The sequence below is a fragment of the Euprymna scolopes genome, chromosome 25 (genome assembly GCF_053919585.1).
Source record: "Euprymna scolopes isolate OS-2025 chromosome 25, ASM5391958v1, whole genome shotgun sequence".
NCBI lineage: Eukaryota > Metazoa > Mollusca > Cephalopoda > Sepiida > Sepiolidae > Euprymna > Euprymna scolopes.
In genome coordinates this window covers 72,407,802-72,427,891 of record NC_136506.1, presented here as the reverse complement: position 1 = coordinate 72,427,891, position 20,090 = coordinate 72,407,802, and the positions used below count along the sequence as shown (strand labels likewise).

At 35.7% G+C, this 20,090-nt stretch overlaps 1 protein-coding gene across 5 annotated transcripts in view; it reads right to left on the bottom strand.

Annotated features, from left to right (window-relative positions):
- LOC145247430 (rap guanine nucleotide exchange factor 4-like) overlaps positions 1-20,090 on the bottom strand; it is a 1,873,173-nt gene that overhangs the window by 357,772 nt on the left and 1,495,311 nt on the right. Inside the window, exon 1 of one of the 5 annotated variants that reach the window (XM_080109192.1) lies at positions 8,959-9,256. The exons of the other annotated variants lie outside the window; for them this stretch is intronic. Coding sequence (XP_079965318.1) covers positions 8,959-9,010 — 52 coding nt within the window. The 5' untranslated portion in view covers positions 9,011-9,256. Of the gene's footprint in view, positions 1-8,958; positions 9,257-20,090 lie in introns of those variants that run through there. 5 annotated transcript variants of the gene reach the window in all.

The following is a 20,090-nucleotide window of genomic DNA, read 5'->3' as shown; positions in this document are numbered from 1 at the left end:
AGGTAAAAGTTTGTTATAAAAATGGGCACTTTTGGAGGTTAAGGTTCAATCCTCAGTGCAGGCAACATGGAGAATGAATTCAATTGTGGATTACTTAAGACTTCTACCAGGCCATGGCGGGTTTGTATTACTGTACACATAGATTCGAAAAAGTTGTCAAAAAACAAATATATAACAAATAAATGTTATCAAAGGCAAGATAAGTTACTTTTCTACCAAACTGGATATATTTTTTGTGTTTTTATTCAATGTAACATATTTATTCAGCTCGAAAAACATACAGTGTTTACCGATGTATTGGAAAATTCAAGATGGCGTCTCACACCCTCTTTAACACCGTAAGTTTGGGAAAAGGTGTTATAAATAAAAAGCTATACAAAATACTATTAAAAACCCGCCGAATATATGTCAACCTATTTCACGGTAACATATATTGAGCGAGTTTTTAACAGTATTTTATCCAGTTTTTTATTTATAACACCTTTTCCCAAACTTCCCATGTTAAAGAGAGAATCAGACGCCATCTTGAATGTTCCAATACATCAGTAAACACTGTATGGTTTTCGAGCTGAATAAACATGTTACATTGAATAAAAACACGAAAAATATATCCAGTTTGGTAGAAAAGTAACTTATCATGCCTTTGATAACATTTATTTGTTATATATTTGTCTTTTGACAACTTTTCCGCATCTATGTGTACAGTAATACAAACCGCCATGGCTTATGGAATGAGAGCAAGCTACCCACCTCCTCGGTAGATTAAATAAAAGGTTCCGTTCAAAATTTCATGCAGATTCCCCCGAGTCTGACAAGATACACCTGAAGATGGTCAAAGGTTACATTGATTGAAACGTTGTGCAAATAACATTACAGATGAGAATAATAGTCGAAAGAATCCAAATATGTTATCAATCCTGTGAGGAGTAAACGTTTTTATTTTAGATATAATTGTTAAGGCCTCGTCCGTCCGATAACTGGTTATATAGATGAATGTGCACAAGGATTTTCCAAATCTGCGTCAATGGAGGTTGTGCATGCTTAAAAATGGTGCCAGATGGCAATTTTTTTTTTATTTTGCTAAATGGTTAGAAAGTGTTATGGTGGGGTAGTGGTCGTGCTGCTGTGACTAATGGAGCTGTTAAACAAAGATTCAAAGTTATTGGGAACACAGTTGTTAATAGGCAATTAATTTGATATACTGCGTGCTACTGTGTGGATGTCGGTTATGGTGACTTTTCTTAAGCTTTTAATTCTGTCATCATCACCATCATCGATCGATTGGAAGTGACGGTGGTCTAGTTGTTAACGACACTGACTGACGACCCGGGTGTTCCAAGTTCGAATCCAGCTCGTTCAAAAAAAATATTTTCACTTGGGACAGGGGTCGGCAATCTTTGGGGGGGGGCATAAGGGTCAAAAAGCTATGCTGATTATAGGAGGAGGGTCACGGAGGACAGCGATGTTATTAAATATATAAATACATTTGACGAATATGATAAACTTGATGCCGTTAAAACAAGATGTCTTGTTACATGAAAGGGCTGTCCCCTTCTCATGTAAGTAAGAAGACAAACTAGATAAGTGAAAATAATATTAGTAAAAGGCTAGAATCGAACCCTGTAGGCAAGTGTTAAAAGATAATGGATAATTGGAATCTTAGGAATCCAGTCCATTGTTAATTTTTTTAGAAATAGCTAAATATTATTTATGTTGGAAAAAGCGATTGTCCATTCTTTTAGAATAACTGGATATTAAATATGTCAGTTAAAAGAATGGACAATGCAGATTTTTAAAAAATATTGTTTAAAAATAGGTTAGATATTAAACAATTAGAATTGAGGATTCTTTGTTTGCCAAAAGTGTGTTTGGACAGACATATGTAAATCCACATGAAAGTAGTCACGTTGGGAACCCCACTTCTGACGTCATAAATAAAGGAGATTTCTCAATATAGGAATCGAGGGTTCTGAGTTAGTCAGTTGATTTGGATCAGATAACTGGACCAGATCACACACGGAGATAGAGTCAGTTAGAGAGCGGGAGCCCCTTAGAGGCGAAGGGAGAAGAGTAGTTGAAAAGGCTTGAATTCCTGACATCACCAATCGGCTGGTTGAGGAATAAAGAAATCATCTATATTTTGTAACTGTTGTCTTTCGTAAAGGTAAATATGTTTTGTATATTCATCTATAAACGAACTCTTGTAAAACCCCCTTACAAGTAATGTGCCGCCTCCATCATAAGTGAAGTACCTCCTCCCCTCTATATGTGTTAAGAACTGTTGCATCATATCTCCCAGTCTCCGTATTAATATGAAGTCCCCAAGAATCATCCCGCTCTGTTATAAATGTTTTCTCCCCTCAGAATTGTCATCATCGTCATTATATCTGTTATGAGTCCCCGTTATAAATGTCCCGTTAATACATATGTCTCCGATATGAACCCATCATCTCTTTCAGTATGACCCCCACAACACAACAGTCTGCTCGCTTTGTAAACCATCTCGGACTAATAATACAACCGTTTTCAAGTAAAAACAGAAATATTTCAGGTGTTGGTAACATTTTGGTGCGTGAGGGTCAAAAAAGTAATGTAATCAGAGGAGGACGGTCAAACAGTTTTGACTACAACAATGTTAATAAATATAGTGTTGGAATGATTAATCGGAATCAGAAAAATTGGAACTTTTTCGGGTATCAGAATCAATATCAAAATCAGAAAAATTTGTGACTATTTTCCGATGCCAAAAACGATTCTATTAACTGTCTTTTTTATTTGGTTTTGTTTAAAACAAAATCTTCCAGTGCTGGTATTAATGATAAAAGAATAAATATTTATTGATTTTCAACAACCAGTAAAACTGAAATCTATAGATCACCCCCACAAGTGTGTTTTTGGGTTTGCGGGAATATATGCACATTTAACGTGTGTTTTTACACTAATATGGGGGGGAAAAATAACCATTTTAAAGTTAAATATTCAGAAATTTATAAAGAATCGGAATCTGGAATTTCGAAAAGAATCGATAATTATATTGGAATCGTCCCATCACTATTCAATATAATAGAACCCCGGGATACAGCATTAAAAATTAGTAACAAAATACAGTACAGTATATAATACACATGTATATAATCAAATAAAATTATAGATAACACCAAAAGACGGGGGCAAATACCTTAACCAGAGATCGGAAAAACATTATATCCAACATCGTAACCTGAAAAAAAAAACGTATCCTAGGGCCACCGTATCCTGGGGTTCTACTGTATGTAAATAAATTTCTGCGCATTTGAAGAAAACAAGAATTGAATATAAAATGATTATATTTAAAATATATCACTTATTTTATTGCAAGAATTTAAAAAATTGCAAACATATTTTAGAAAAATATCTTTTTTATATTTTTAGCATTTTTATTACTTCCTTTCATGTTTTTTTCTTGTCGTTCCCCAATGGACTGAACCTACCATCTCAACTGTCCTACATCTACTAAAAAACCTTCCTTTCAACATAGTGATACCATAGAGATCTCTTCTGCATACAAGTCCCTATATTTTCCAGATTTAATCTTCCTCTGAAGTCATCAGTAGGGCTATGACAACAGCATATTCTTTTCATTGTTTTGACTCTCGAGTATATATCCGACACGGTTAATCAACCGAGAACCACATCACTCTATATAAAAGCATATAAGATATCGACGGATACATACTCTAGAGTCAAAACGATGAAAAGAATATGCTGTTGTCCTAGCCGTAGTTATCAGAACTAAGCCTGCCTTTAAGACTCACATTACATACATTCATTGTATCATGCTCATATCACTTCTTTTCATGCAACGCATGGCCTCAACCCTCTCTAGCCACGTTTCACATCCATAGGTCATACTGCTGCATACACTAATTGGTGGTAACACTCTGCTGGTTAGTAGTCGCAAAAGCTCCCCAAAGTTACTCCACCCACGACATCATTAGCACCTACTCCACCCTGTGCTCCAACTGGTATCACTAAGATAATAAAATTTTGACAGTTTCAATAGCGCTGCCATCCAGAAATAATTTGTGCGAAAATGACAGAGAGAGAGAGAGAGAGAGAGAGAGAGAGAGAAAGAGAGAGAGAGAGAGAGAGAGAGAGAGAGAGAAAGAGAGGCTATTATGAAATCACAAGAGCGTTTAATAAATATTCGGAAACAAAGATGTTTTCATAAATATTTATGCAACCTCATCAACCCTTATCCTTGAGTAGCTTTTAGCCCTGATAGGTAGTGACTTATCTATATAAATAAAACAGTGGATGCATATATATGTGTGCGTGTGAAAATATTTAACCGATAAACTCTTAAATTACTGGTCACATAACACTGAAATTAACAGGAAATAGTAATCATACACCAAGGATGGTTTATAACGAGTTAAATCTTTGTTTGGATGGATGAATAATGCGTACAGAAATATGTCGGCAAGTTGAAATGTAAAATGTTCATTTTCAACTCGTCGACATATTTCTATTACTTTCTGCACATGCGCAAATCCATTCATAACTAGAAGTGGTTTAATTAATAATATGATTGCATTCAAGTCTTTTTTTATTTTTTGAAACCAATACTACGTATTATGTGCAATATACGCATTCAAGTACACAGTCAATCCTCTATTGAGGATTGACTGTGTACTTGAATGTGTACATTGCACATATTACGTAGTATTGGTTTCAAAAAATAAAAAAGACTTGAATGCAATCAGTTTGAATTAAAACATTTAACGCTCCAGCCACGTTCCCTACCATTTGAGCTATCGACACATAGATAAAAAATATTTCACAGTCAATCCTCAATAGAGAATTGACTGTGTAACAATAAATACAAAATCTGCATTAATTAAAATATATTTAAGCGTATTTGACGACCGAGAAAGCCCCCCGCCCTTCCGCTTGTTTTATATAAATAGAGATTCTGCCTGTATGACAAAACAGCCATAATAAATACATTGGAAAATTTGTCGCATTTTGAAATATCGGAAGTCTTAAATAATTTTAGAAATGGAATATATTGCATAAATAATAAATTCCAAACAAATAAAGCGGTTGCCGTGACCGGAAATCGAAACAGAAACCTTAAGCTCTTCAGTCTGAGGTTCTGCCAATTAAGATACTTGGATTATGACTAAAAAATAAAAATAAACAAAATAAAATGGATATAAAAGTAAATAAAAATAAGTACAAAATAATAAAAAAAATAAATAAATTAAAATGAATTAAAATGAATTAAAAATAAATTTAAAAAAATTTCTATTGAATAAAAATATTTTTTTTCTATTGAGGTTTTTAATGAATAGTACGACCTAATCATTCGTATTAACTTCCATTTTTTACATAACTATATTCAGATCTCCATTTTGTTTCATTCAACAGACGGTGTCAACATTACAAAAAAAAAAAAAAAAAAAAAAAAACTTTAAGAAATACTTAATATTGAAAAATATTAGCGTATCCCAAAAAGTTACGAAAAATAATCTACTGCTCGGAGTCAGCCATTTTCAACAATTATCGGATATATGTGTCTAACCTCATTGATGTCCCTTCTTCATTGATATATGTGTCTGACTCATTGATGTCCCCTTCTTAAGGTTTTCAACAATATATGTGTCTGACTCATTGATGTCCCCTTCTTAAGGTTTTCAACAATTATCGGATATATGTGTCTAACCTCATTGATGTCCCTTCTTCATTGATATATGTGTCTGACTCATTGATGTCCCCTTCTTAAGGTTTTCAACAATTATCGGATATATGTGTCTAACCTCATTGATGTCCCTTCTTCATTGATATATGTGTCTGACTCATTGATGTCCCCTTCTTAAGGTTTTACCAGCGTAAAATCGTTAATCTTAATTTAATTTTATTAACATTATACAGTGAACCCTCTACATACAAGCTGCTCTAATTGCGATAAATTCGAGATACGAGATTTCTTCAGAGCAAAATCTTGCCCTACATAGAGCGAAATTCCAAGTTACGAGTTTCAAGATGCTACCGCTAAGTGTGTCGTGTTTCACTACGTCTCTTTAACAGTGCTTTTTTTCATTAGGAAAATGTCTGCCTTTATACTGTGTTCTCTCAACATCTCGTCTTATGGTGACGCCTTTTAACTGTTACCTTTATTATTGTTCATTCTTTTATTCTTTTATTCTTTTATTCTTTTATTCTTCACCTCTTAGTTAACAAATGCTAACTTAATATAAGCAGTTTTCTGTGAGTTTTTAGTCCTAACTTTACATTTCTCGCTGACGTGATATTATGTTTAATTACTATTTGGATGTGTTATCAGTAATTAGGAAGATGTGTTTTATAGTTAACTAGCATTTCAGCCTGGCGTTGCCCGGGTGTTTGGAGGTGTATGCTGAGCAAAAAAAAAAAAAAAGGAAAAAAAAGAAGCGGTCAATTTTTTTTTAAAACTTTGCCCCTATTATGACCCCTTAATATTTATTTTTTGGGGCTCAAATCGAGTTATTTAGTTAGATCCATGTCCAAGGAACCTATATCTAAAATTTCAAGTGTTTAGACCCAAAACTAAGGGAGGAGTTTGGTAGAGTTCTCAAAAGTCAAATCGTTGAACTTTGACCCATTAACAGCCACATTTCTGGCCGAAAACGGATTACAAAAATTTTCCCAAATCTCAGTACACTGTATATGAAATTTCGAGTCGGTAGAATTAAAATTGACAGAGTTATTGCGTTGTAAAATGTACACACACAGACACGTTCACGTTATATATATATATATATATATATATATATATATATATATATATATATATATATATATAGAGAGAGAGAGAGAGAGAGAGATAGATTAGGGTTAATTTGGATGATTTTGGGAGCCAGGAACGGATTAATTTGTTTTCAATGAATTTCTTGTGAGAAAATTCGTTCGAGATACGAGAAACTCGAGATACGAGAAACTCGAGATACGAGCTTTACCTAGGAATGAATTAATCTTGTATGTAGAGAGGCCACTGTACTCGATTATTTCCCGTAAATGTCGGTGTACGCTAATATTTTTCACCAATAAGTATTTGCCAGACGTTTCTTGCTCTTTTATTTAAAATGGCCATATTTCACGTGCATGTTTGCATATATAAGCACCGAAAACAAAAAGAAGCTCATTTTATTTATTTATTTAGTTATTTGTTTATTTATTTTTATGTTGCACTTCCTACCACATGTCCTGCAGTCCTGCACCTCAGTTCCGATAGTATTAATAAGTTTTCTTGACAATAGTTTGGGACTTGTATCTGTTTGTAACTTATCAAGGCTCGTTAAATTCATTGTCGTGTGCTCCACTGCTCCAGTGCTACTGCTCCACTATTGTGGCTGATTAAAATTAATAACTAAATTTATCAAAAGTCGTCTGCTTTGCTTTTTTTTATTGGCTAAAAGTGCGTTTGTTATCGCTTTTTGATTGGCTGATCAACTTGATTAGCACTTGGCATATTCCGGCGGTTTACGTCAGCTTCCGGTCGAGCCTTACCGAACATTTACGAGAATCCGGCGCGTAAGCCGCAACATCACCAGAAAATAATTAAAATAAATTAACATTCCCTACCAAAATTTATAAATTTCTTAATAACAAATCGGTGCTTCTTCGATATTAGAACGAAATCCGAAAACCGAAATATTGAATTTTATTAAAAACCAATGGTATCATGTCGAAATTAATAACATTTTCAAAAATTACGAAAATTGATAAAGTAGAAAATTACATATGAATAAAAATAATTTTAAATTGCAAATTATACTTAGATCATTAACAGGGAAGTAACCGAAGTCTGTCTTGTTACAGTTGCCCCCCCCCCCCAAATGATGGCGGTCAATCGATTGTGAAATCGTGAAAGTACTACATTTATATATGGCACTTTTGGCGGCAAGTAAAAGTAAAGAAAATACAGAAAAGTCTGCATACGTATTCGTTACAGAACGAAAGTATCATATTCCAAAAATTACGTAAGTTGTTCAAATTTTACGACTAAGCGAGTTGTAACATTTTCGTGGGGCATAATGAAATAAATAAGGGAAGACAAATTAAATCAAGTGTCGAGGTAAAAAAAAAAGATCATCCTTCATATTATTTGGATGAATCGGACTAATGTTCTCATCTTGAATGTTGTTTTCACAACGTCTCGGTCGATGTAATCTCCGACCTTCTTCAGGTATATCTTGTCGAACTCGGGAATGTTTCTGCCGAAACGTCAATAATATTAAGCAATACATTGGAAATAAATTTCTTAATATCCAAAAAACTAATTTCTCCGCAAAATTTAAATGCGGTATTCGTTTTCAGCATACTTGAAAACCGATAAAAATCGTCAGTTTTAAATGTAATTGTTAAGGTGGAAAGAAAGTAAAAATTTACTGATTAAAAATATTGGCGGTTTTACACTATTGGGACGAAATTTTGTAGTCGATAAACGGAGTTTTCAGATAAAAAAAAAACAATGGTTTCTATTTGTTTTTTTTTTTTTCACTTCTAATAAGTTACAATGGTAATTTCCCAATTATGCAGTCAAAATTACCTGAATATTACTGAATTATTAAAAAAAAACAACAAAAAAAAACAACTTTAATCGTGTTAGCAGGTGAGAAAGTTCGGCCGTCTTGTTTAAAGCGAAACGGAAAATTACCCCTTCTTTTGAACTCTCCTGTGTCTATTCTATTTTTTATTTTCTTTAATAAATAATTTTCTACCTTATCGATTTTCGTAATTTTTGGATATAAGCATCTTTAAAAATACGAGGATTAGGTAGATACCATTGTTTTCATGTGAAATTCCGAATTACGATTTCCGAAATTTCGTCCCAATATTGTAGAAGCGTCCAAATATTATTTAACATTTACTTGCGTTTTAGCTGTATAATGAAACAAAAGAAACCTATTTACGAAATATGAAAAATAAACCTACCTCGGTCGTAATGCTCCCAAAGATAGTAAGTTTTCCACATTTTTCGCCCCATTGAAAAGAAAAAAAGTTTGGATTTCTTTTTCCTTACTTTTCAAACTCGGCCATCCGATGAAAAAGTCATAATTCTAATAATTTATGTCACTTAATAAAAACTTCCAGAAAAAAAAAAACTAAGATTAGAAATGACATAAAAATCACGTTTAGTTAATTTGTCCGAAGAACTCCAATAATAACAATAGCGTAAAGACCGTCGTGCGTCAAACGTTGCTTATTTATGCCAGGTGCTCGTTTTCTTTCTTTCTTTTTTTTTTTCTTCGATTTTTTTTCCTCTGCGGTTTGTTTACATTTAGAAACGAGAAATCATTGTCTTCTCAAGTTGATAAACTTACATTGTATATCCAGGTAAGAAGTTAAAAAAAAAAAAACAACAACTAATAATAAATAAACCCGGTAAAGCATAACGGGAGACACTATTATTTTGTCGGAAGAAGTAATTAATTTGTTTATGAATATAATGTATAAAAATAATATTTAAAAGAAAGAAAGGCCGTGGGGAAAGTTATTATTAAAATTTTTTTTTTTATAACGGTTACCTGTGCGAACAGTAGGAGAGGGGGAGAAGTGGGGGGGGAGACTTACAAACAAAATAAAATAAAATAAAATAAAAAAAAAACGCACTAACAACTGGTCAAGAAGCGCAGAGTCAGAGAAGAAAACATTGTTAGCGTTCTAAAAATAATTCCAGCAGAAAGAAATGATATTTCTACTTCTATAATTTATTATTATTTTTATTTGTGTATTGATATTTATATTAAAAACCCTTTTTTCTACTGGTATGTGTTTGCTTCCCTACAAAAACAAAATGTGACATAAGGTCGTTTTTAATATTGGAGCAAACCCAGTTCCCCAAAAGAAGGGCAAAAGGACACCCTGGTAGGGACCCAAAATAATAATTGTCTCAGTATAGAACAAATTAACTTAAGTGTAGTAAGTTTGTAAAACTTGGCCTTAGAGACAAGTGGCCTCCGGGCCGGGATCAAAGTGTAGTATCTGTTCCGGCAGATGCTGCACTTGAGATGGTTTGTACCAGTCAATGGAGGGGAAACCCTCTATACTGGGACAATTATTATTTTTGGTAACCAGAGTGACACCTTTTAGGGGAGCTGGTTTTTACCTCACATTAAAAACGGCCTTGTGCCTAATTTGCTCAGTGGGGGAGCAAATAAATACCATCTGTTCCGGCAGATACTGCACTTAAGATAATTTGTACCAGTCAATGGAGGGGAAACCCTCTATACTGGGACAATTATTATTTTTGGTAACCAGAGTGACACCTTTTAGGGGAGCTGGTTTTTACCTCACATTAAAAACGGCCTTGTGCCTAATTTGCTCAGTGGGGGAGCAAATAAATACCATCTGTTCCGGCAGATACTGCACTTAAGATAATTTGTACCAGTCAATGGAGGGGAAACCCTCTATACTGGAACAATTATTATTTTTGGTAACCAGAGTGCCCCTTTTTTGCCTACTTTTAGGGGAGCTGGTTTCTACCTCACATTAAAAACGGCCTTGTGCCTAATTTGCTCAGTGGGGGAGCAAATAAACACCATCTGTTCCGGCAGATGCTGCACTTAAGATAATTTGTACCAGTCAATGGAGGGGAAACCCTCTATACTGGGACAATTATTATTTTTGGTAACCAGAGTGCCCCTTTTTTGCCTACTTTTAGGGGAGCTGGTTTCTACCTCACATTAAAAACGGCCTTGTGCCTAATTTGCTCAGTGGGGGAGCAAATAAATACCATCTGTTCCGGCAGATGCTGCAAGCTATGACTAGCTATGACTAGCTATGACTAGCAAAGACCAGATGTGGGGGCAACCCCACATGCCTGACCTTTAACCAGCTCCCATTTCCCACCTCGGGAGCTGGTCCCCTTTTTCCCTTCCCCCTCCCTTCACTCCTCACATTAAAAATTGGCCTTGTGCCTAATTTGCTCGGTGGGGGAGCAAATAAATACCATCTGTTCCGGCAGATTCTGCACTTAAGATAATTTGTACCAGTCAATGGAGGGGAAACCCTCTATACTGGGACAATTATTATTTTTGGTAACCAGAGTGCCCCCTTTTTGCCTACTTTTAGGGGAGCTGGTTTTTACCTCACATTAAAAACGGCCTTGTGCCTAATTTGCTCAGTGGGGGAGCAAATAAATACCATCTGTTCCGGCAGATGCTGCACTTAAGATAATTTGTACCAGTCAATGGAGGGGAAACCCTCTATACTGGGACAATTATTATTTTTGGTAACCAGAGTGCCCCTTTTTTGCCTACTTTTAGGGGAGCTGGTTTCTACCTCACATTAAAAACGGCCTTGTGCCTAATTTGCTCAGTGGGGGAGCAAATAAATACCATCTGTTCCGGCAGATGCTGCAAGCTATGACTAGCTATGACTAGCAAAGACCAGATGTGGGGGCAACCCCACATGCCTGACCTTTAACCAGCTCCCATTTCCCACCTCTCGGGAGCTGGTCCCCTTTTTCCCTTCCCCCTCCCTTCACTCCTCACATTAAAAATTGGCCTTGTGCCTAATTTGCTCGGTGGGGGAGCAAATAAATACCATCTGTTCCGGCAGATGCTGCACTTAAGATAATTTGTACCAGTCAATGGAGGGGAAACCCTCTATACTAGGACAATTATTATTTTTGGTAACCAGAGTGCCCCCTTTTTGCCTACTTTTAGGGGAGCTGGTTTTTACCTCACATTAAAAACGGCCTTGTGCCTAATTTGCTCAGTGGGGGAGCAAATAAATACCATCTGTTCCGACAGATGCTGCAAGCTATGACTAGCTATGACTAGCAAAGACCAGATGTGGGGGCAACCCCACATGCCTGACCTTTAACCAGCTCCCATTTCCCACCTCTTGGGAGCTGGTCCCCTTTTTCCCTTCCCCCTCCCTTCACTCCTCACATTAAAAATCGGCCTTGTGCCTAATTTGCTCGGTGGGGGAGCAAATAAATACCATCTGTTCCGGCAGATACTGCAAGCTATGACTAGCTATGACTAGCAAAGACCAGATGTGGGGGCAACCCCACATGCCTGACCTTTAACCAGCTCCCATTTCCCACCTCTCGGGAGCTGGTCCCCTTTTCCCCTTCCCCCTCCCTTCACTCCTCACATTAAAAATCGGCCTTGTGCCTAATTTGCTCGGTGGGGGAGCAAATAAATACCATCTGTTCCGGCAGATACTGCAAGCTATGACTAGCTATGACTAGCTATGACTAGTAAAGACCAGATGTGGGGGCAACCCCACATGCCTGACCTTTAACCAGCTCCCATTTCCCACCTCTCGGGAGCTGGTCCTCTTTTTCCCTTCCCCCTCCCTTCACTCCTCACATTTAAAATCGGCCTTGTGCCTAATTTGCTCGGTGGGGGAGCAAATAAATACCATCTGTTCCGGCAGATACTGCAAGCTATGACTAGCTATGACTAGCAAAGACCAGATGTGGGGCCAACCCCACATGCCTGACCTTTAACCAGCTCCCATTTCCCACCTCTCGGGAGCTGGTCCTCTTTTCCCCTTCCCCCTCCCTTCACTCCTCACATTAAAAATCGGCCTTGTGCCTAATTTGCTCCGTGGGGGAGCAAATAAATACCATCTGTTCCGGCAGATACTGCAAGCTATGACTAGCTATGACTAGCAAAGACCATATGTGGGGGCAACCCCACATGCCTGACCATTAACCAGCTCCCATTTCCCACCTCTCGGGAGCTGGTCCCCTTTTTCCCTTCCCCCTCCCTTCACTCCTCACATTAAAAATCGGCCTTGTGCCTAATTTGCTCGGTGGGGGAGCAAATAAATACCATCTGTTCCGGCAGATACTGCAAGCAAAGACCATATGTGGGGGCGACCCCACATATAAGATCTTGGTCAATGTAGGGGAAACCCTTCATACCAATTGTCACTATCCAGCTCCCCTACTCCCCGGGGAGTTGGTCCCCATTTCCCCTTCACTCCTGACATTAAAAATCGGCCTTGTGCCTAATTTGCTCGGTGGGGGAGCAAATAAATACCATCTGTTCCGGCAGATACTGCAAGCAAAGACCATATGTGGGGGCAACCCCACATATAAGACTTTGGTCAATGTAGGGGCAACCATTCATACCAATTGTCACTATCCAGCTCCCCTACTCCCCCGGGAGTTGGTCCCCATTTCCCCTTCACTCCTCACTTTAAAAATCGGCCTTGTGTCTAATTTGTTCAGTGGGTGAGCAAATAAATACCTCAAAGTGTAGTATCTGTTCTTCAGATGCTGCACTTCAATTTCTTGTTCTCTGTCAGTGGAGGATAAATCCTTTACGACTGAGACAATTTTTATTTTTGTTCCTTTTCTCCACGTTAAAAAACGACCCTGGTGTCTAACTCTGTCCCATGGAGAGGCATTGTAAATAGGAACTTAAGTGTAGTATCAGAACAGATACTACACTTTGAGATATCAAATCTTTTATTCAGGTTAAAAGATACAATATAAATTCAATACAAACAAAAAATTTAGGCACAAGGCCAACTCAAAAAGAGGGATATGGGGATCGTTGGCCATCCTTGTCACTCTAGAATTAAACAAAAGGTTCTCTTAGCTAGTATCCTTTTTCACCATAATACCGCATTCACCCTTTCGTACTGGGGGACGTCCTACTTAGAATCCAACCTATTTAAAACATTTTTTGTTAGCGTTTAAAAATACATAACGGTAATAATGATACACTGATTCATTTCTGTCAAGGGCAGGGGAAGAAACAAATAAAAAGTGGTTAGTAAGACTCTTGGCCTGAAGGGCAAGAAAGAAAATAGGTAACCCTTTTTTCTATCTATTTAAAAAGAAAATACAACTTTGTTATACTAACAGTTCAGCCCTATATACTGTTCATAACTTTATGTGCGCATATATATATATATATATATTAAAAAGTTTGACTCCTGTTCAGGTAACCTATATATATATATATATATATATATATATTAAAAAGTTTGACTCCTGTTCAGGTAACCTACATCTAAAATTTGAAGTGTTTAGACCCAAAATTGGTTGAAGGAGTTTGGTAGAGTCTGCAGAGGTCAACTCTTTCAACTTTGACTTCTTGGCAGCAAAAAATTCGCCCAAAATCTGATTAAAAAGCTTGCTGCATGTCTGAATACCCTTTATGTAAAATTTCAAATGTTTAGACCTAAAATTGGCTGAATAGATTGCTGGAAACCACAATGGTCCAATCCTTTGAACTTTGACCCCTTGGCAGCTCAAAATTTCAACCCAAACCGATTAAAAAGCTTGCCCTATGTCTGAATACACTTTATGTAAAATTTTAAATGTTTAGACCAGTAATTTGGTAGAGACCGCAGAGGTCAAAATGTTAAAAACATTTATTTTGGGGGGCTCAAATCAAATTAAAATGTTTGATCCATGTCTGAGTTTGGTAGAGTTTTCAAAGATGAAATCGTTGAACTTTGACCCCCTTGACAGTCAAATTTCTGGTCGAAAACTGATTAAAAAGATTATCCCAAATCTCAATATTCCTTATGTCAAATCTTGAGTCTCTAGTTATTTGGTACGGAAATGCGCGCGTGCGCACACACACACACACGAACACACACACACACACACTTTTATAGATATAGATATGGTTTGTAGAATTGCGTTCATCTGCAAAAGATCTAGCTAATTTGCATATTATTTTAAACGTTCACTTTAATTAATTCCTTATTAGTTTTTTTTCCGGTTTTCTTAATTATATTCATACAGATATTCTACGATATATACTTGCGTAATATATGTGTAAAAGCTTACGGTAAACACAAACCTCTTTCTGTATATATTTATGTATGCTTATATATATTTGTTTAAAATATTTTGCCTACTAAACTCCTCTGTCAGTTTTTGGTCTATAGACATGAAACTTCATATATAGGGTAATCGGACCTATGCGAAACTTTATATTTGGGTTTTAGCCGGGGGAGGGGGTAATCGGTATAAAAGTGTGAAAATAAAAAAAAAAAGAAGGAAATTTGCCAGGTGAAGGTCGAACGACGGCATTACGAATATGCATGCATAACGCAGTAGCTATTGTTTTAATGTTTAGTCCTGCAGCAAACATGTCTTCATAGGTCAGGCATTAACGTTAAGGTAAAAAGTAAATCGTAAGTTAAACGTTTTGGTTTCGATTCTCGGAGGTGGCGCATGAGTCATTTTTTTTTTTTTTAACTTTTTAAATCAATACTATATATTGGGTCCAATATAATATAATAATAAATACGAAATCTGCATTAATCAAAATATCATATCTAAGCGTATTTCACTAGCGTGCATGCCGGGCGGCCTGTAAGTATCTTTATATTGATAAAATTATGGCAGCCCTTCTCATGTGTTTATGTCCGTGTGCCTGCGTTTTTCACCTCTGCGTGACTTGCACAATTCAAAAATATATTGATTACTATCTATTAAATATTGATTATTGATTATTGAAATAAAACAAATGCGTTAGCATAAATTTATTAAGAGTAACTAATTAAAAATCTTATTTATAAAATAATTTTGTTACGAAAGGCACCCCCAGGTGGCAACCGGAGTTTTCCCGGAAAATCAGTTCAGTTACTCTTTTTTTGTACATATCATGTTTAATGTTTGTGCAAAAATTCAAAAAGAATTCCAAGACGTAGTTATTGAGAAAAGTGCGGACAGACGGACGAACGGATAGGGGTGAATTTATAGGTTCACTCTCCTTTTGTCGGGGGAAAAAAAAAAAAAAAACGTTATCAAGTTGAGGATTGATTTTCACTGTGTTAATCAATATTTTCTCCAATATGAACAAGTTCTTGATCCTTATCCTTATTGATCAGTGGTGACTTTTTTGTGAAAAAAAAAAAAAAAAAAAAAAAAGTTTGAAAAAAAAAAAAAAGAAATTGAAGCATAGCATCTTTTTATAAAATTACTGGATTCGAAATGAAATAACCTGAAATGGGTTGATATGCCATAAAATAAAACAACCAAACTAAACACCATGAATAAATATTTGAAGATATAAAGAACTTGAAATATAAAATTTTTTTGCCAAAATCACTGGATTCGACATTAAATAACCTGAAATGGGTTGATATGCCATAGAAAAAAAAAGCAACCAAACTAAACCAAACCAAACAAGTCAGACATAGGCTTAAAATTTAGTTGTATCAAATATAGTTCGATTGCAGAAAGGATTGTGAATTTCTTTACGATTTCATGGATGGAATATTTTTCGAGGAGTGGGGATGGGTCATCCCTTAGAATATTAGCATGCCATGGACTTATTACTGGCGTGCCGCGAAGAAATTATAGGCTGAAGTTAATAGTTGTTAATAGGTTAGTGATTAGAGATTAGTCGATCCTCTTGCAAGACAATGCTCGACTTCATGTTGCACAAAGGACATTAATCAAAATACAGCAATGGAAATTATAAATATTTACTCAACCACCCTATTCACCAGACTTATTACCAACTGATTACCATTTCTTTGAAGCGTTAGACAACTTGTTACAAGTAAAAACGTTTTATCCAAAAAGTGGAGAAAAAACATTCTTCAATCCTCTTGTTTTCCACAATTTTTTGTTGCTGGCATACATAAGCTACCAATAAGATAACATAAATGTGTAGATGTTTTGGATGTATGTCTTGAATAAGCCTTTTGCTTTTTGTTTATGATATTGCGAAATAAATTGTCAGTGTTAAATCGAACATTTCAGTCGAAATGGCCGAATAGAAATCAAGCTAGATTAAAGCTATGTGTCAGGAAGTCAGTAGTTATATGCAAGCAGATAAGCTGATTGGATCTTTCTCTTTTTTTTCTTTGACTGTAAGAGAGAACGGTTATGTCTGGAATAGCTGCTCTAATTTCTCTATAGCAGTGGTTCCTAACCACCATGCCATGATACATTGCTGCGCCGTGGAATGATTATTGGTGTGCCACGAAGAGGTTGTATGTGGAAGTAAAAAGTTATTATTAGGGCTATGACAACAGCATATTCTTTTCATTGTTTTGACTCTCGAGTGTATATCCGACACAGTTAGACACAGTTAATCAACTGACAACCACATCACTCTATATAAAAGCATATAAGATATCAACGGATACACACTCAAGAGTCCAAACAATGAAAAGAATATGCTGTTGTCCTAGCCCTAGTTATTATAGGCGGAAAAAAGTTTTCATATCTTTATAAGCAGAGTTATTCGTATTAATAAATATTAACGCATTATTACTTATGTGGTATTGATGTTTAAACGATAAAAAGATTAAAAAAAATGTTAAGCGCTTTAACGTTTAGATTGTTATATATTTATAACTAGCAGGGCTACCCGGCGTTGTTTGGGACCGTACAAAAACAATGAGAAAAAGTTGATTTTTAACATATCTGTTATTCTTAGGATAGAGGAATTTTTTTTTTGTGTTTATATATCATTTGCTATCCCGAGCAAAAAGAATAGTTTACCTACCCTAAAACGGTTATTGCACAACATATGTTTGAAATAATTGTACCTTTCTTAGGACAGGTAATTTACAGATAATTTACCTACCCTCAAGCGGGTAATGTAAATACACATATGAACCAGTTTAACGCATTCTCGACAAGTATTGTACAACTAATTTCTGTTCCCACCAATGCTATCATAATTTTAAGAAAAATGAAGTGATCAATTCTCAAGCAAAAATATTATTTCAGCACGGTCCGTATTCTGTATAAGTTAGTTTTTTGTTCTTGGCTGATAATAAAGTGACTTGTTGTCTCTTTAGTGGTGTGGAACATTTGTTGATTTTTATTAAATTCTGGGCAGCGGCAGGTCTTCTGCTAGTATATATATATATATATATAAACTACTTCAAGTGCATGTTCATTGGCTGATAGGAAGGGCGCGGTGGATACTAGAAAGCTGATTGGCTAACTAAAATCTCAATAGAAGGTGCGTATATAAAAACGACAGACAACCACAAAATTCGCGCATAAGCCTGAAGAATCCTAGAGTGGATGAAATGCGGAATATTCAGTGTAGCTTAATCGCCATATATATTTTATAACTTACTATATATATATATATATATATATATATATATATATAGTCATCCACATACAGCACTGTTTCGCTGTATCACAGCTAATCAGTGCGGTTAGACAAGCAACTACCTCAAGCCAGGATCGTAACCCGACCGCCCAAATGACATTCAAGGCTTCTTACCCTTATGCTATTCTGCTGCTGCTGTGTGGGTAATAAATTAACGATGTTTTGACATCGTCCAAATGCCTAAGCTCGATTTGGTGTTTAATGCGCTAATGGCAAGTTTGTATATCACTTCCCAATTTGCTGAACTTAAATAATTTTTTTTTTTTACTTAAATCATTATTAGCGCTATGACAACAACATATTCTTTTCATTGTTTTGACTCTCTAGTATATATCTGACACAGTTAATCAACCGAGAACCACACCACTCTATATAAAAGCATATAAGATATCGACAGATACACAATCGAGGGTCAAAACAACGAAAAGAATATGCTGTTGTCCTAGCCCTAATGATTAGAAATTGTTTCAATCGACAGGACAAGAACATTATCCTGCCGATCTCTTCAGACAATTCAAGTCAAAATAAATTTAAAAGAAAGATTTTTTAAAATTACAAATGAGCACAAATAAAAAACACAAGAGTTGAAGTATTGGATAGAGAGGGGAGGGGGAGAAGAGAGAGAGAGAGAGAGCGAAGAAAAGGAAACCGAAAAGAGAAGAAGTGGTGGCGGAGAAATATAGATTATATATAGTTAGAATTGTAATTTAAGATTAAGAATAGAAAGAAAGAAATTAATTAAAATTAAAATGAATTAAAAAGAAGAGAGGAAGAAAAGAAAGGGGGGGGAATTCATTCTTATTATGGACAATTATTTTTTGCGATGGGTGAATTTAAAAGCTCAGCGGTGTGCCGTCATGTAAAAAAGTGTGGGAACCACTATTTTAAAACAAGAAAAAAAGTTTGTTGGCGTTAGCACTCGCACCCAAATATAATCAGTCACAATCAATGATTTTAAACTAACGGGTAGCAGAGAGACATCAAATTAAATATCGTAATGTATTAAAGAAATCGTTGTTTATTAGTGAAACACATATTCAGAAATATAGAGTCCGTTTAAATTCTTATCTATTTTTAATTGTCCATAACAATAAACATTTGGTGAGCGTTGTAATACTTTACAGTGATGATCATATTTATTGGCACGGTAAAATAAAAGTTAAATTTTGTCTAATAAATTCTAAAAAAGGGATTAAATTAAAGAAAATAACAAAGTATATTATGTATTTTTAACTGGCCTTTCCGATGCAGCAATCGGATTTTAGAAAAAATAAATAACAAAGGAACAACAAACATAATTGCAAAAAACCCTTGTTCAAAATTATTGGCACGATTTATTTAATAATCAATTGTATAGCCTTTGGCCTTGATTACCTTCCTCAGTCGCTTTTCATAGTTTACAACCAAGTTGTTGCACTCTTCAGTAGTAATTTTAGCCCACTCTTCCTGACAATAATCCTCCAATTGAATAAGATTCTTAGGCTTCCTTTGCATTACCCTCAATTTTAATGTTCTCCATAAATTTTCAATTGGATTAAGGTCTGGGCTTTGTGATGGCCACTCCAAAACATTAATATGATTGTCCTCAAGCCATTTCTTAGTCAGTTTAGCCGAATGCTTTGGGTCATTATCTTGCATGAACCACCAACGACGACCAAGTGAGAGCTCTTTAGCAGAGTCTTTCAGGTTTTCATCCAATATTTTAACATAATCTTCCTTTTTTATGCTACCTGTGACCTTAACAAGTCGCCCTGGTCCAGAGGCAGCAAAGGATCCCCAAAACATCAAACTGCCTCCACCGTGCTTCACTGTGGGTATGGTGTTCTTAGGCAGGAAAGCTTCGCCAGATTTTCTGTAAATATAAGACACTTTATTATGGCCAAATAACTCTATTTTCGTTTCGTCAGTCCATAGAACACGTTTCCAGAATGCAACATCTTTATCAGTATGACGTTTTGCAAAGGCTAGCCTTGCTTTCAGGTGCATAGGCTT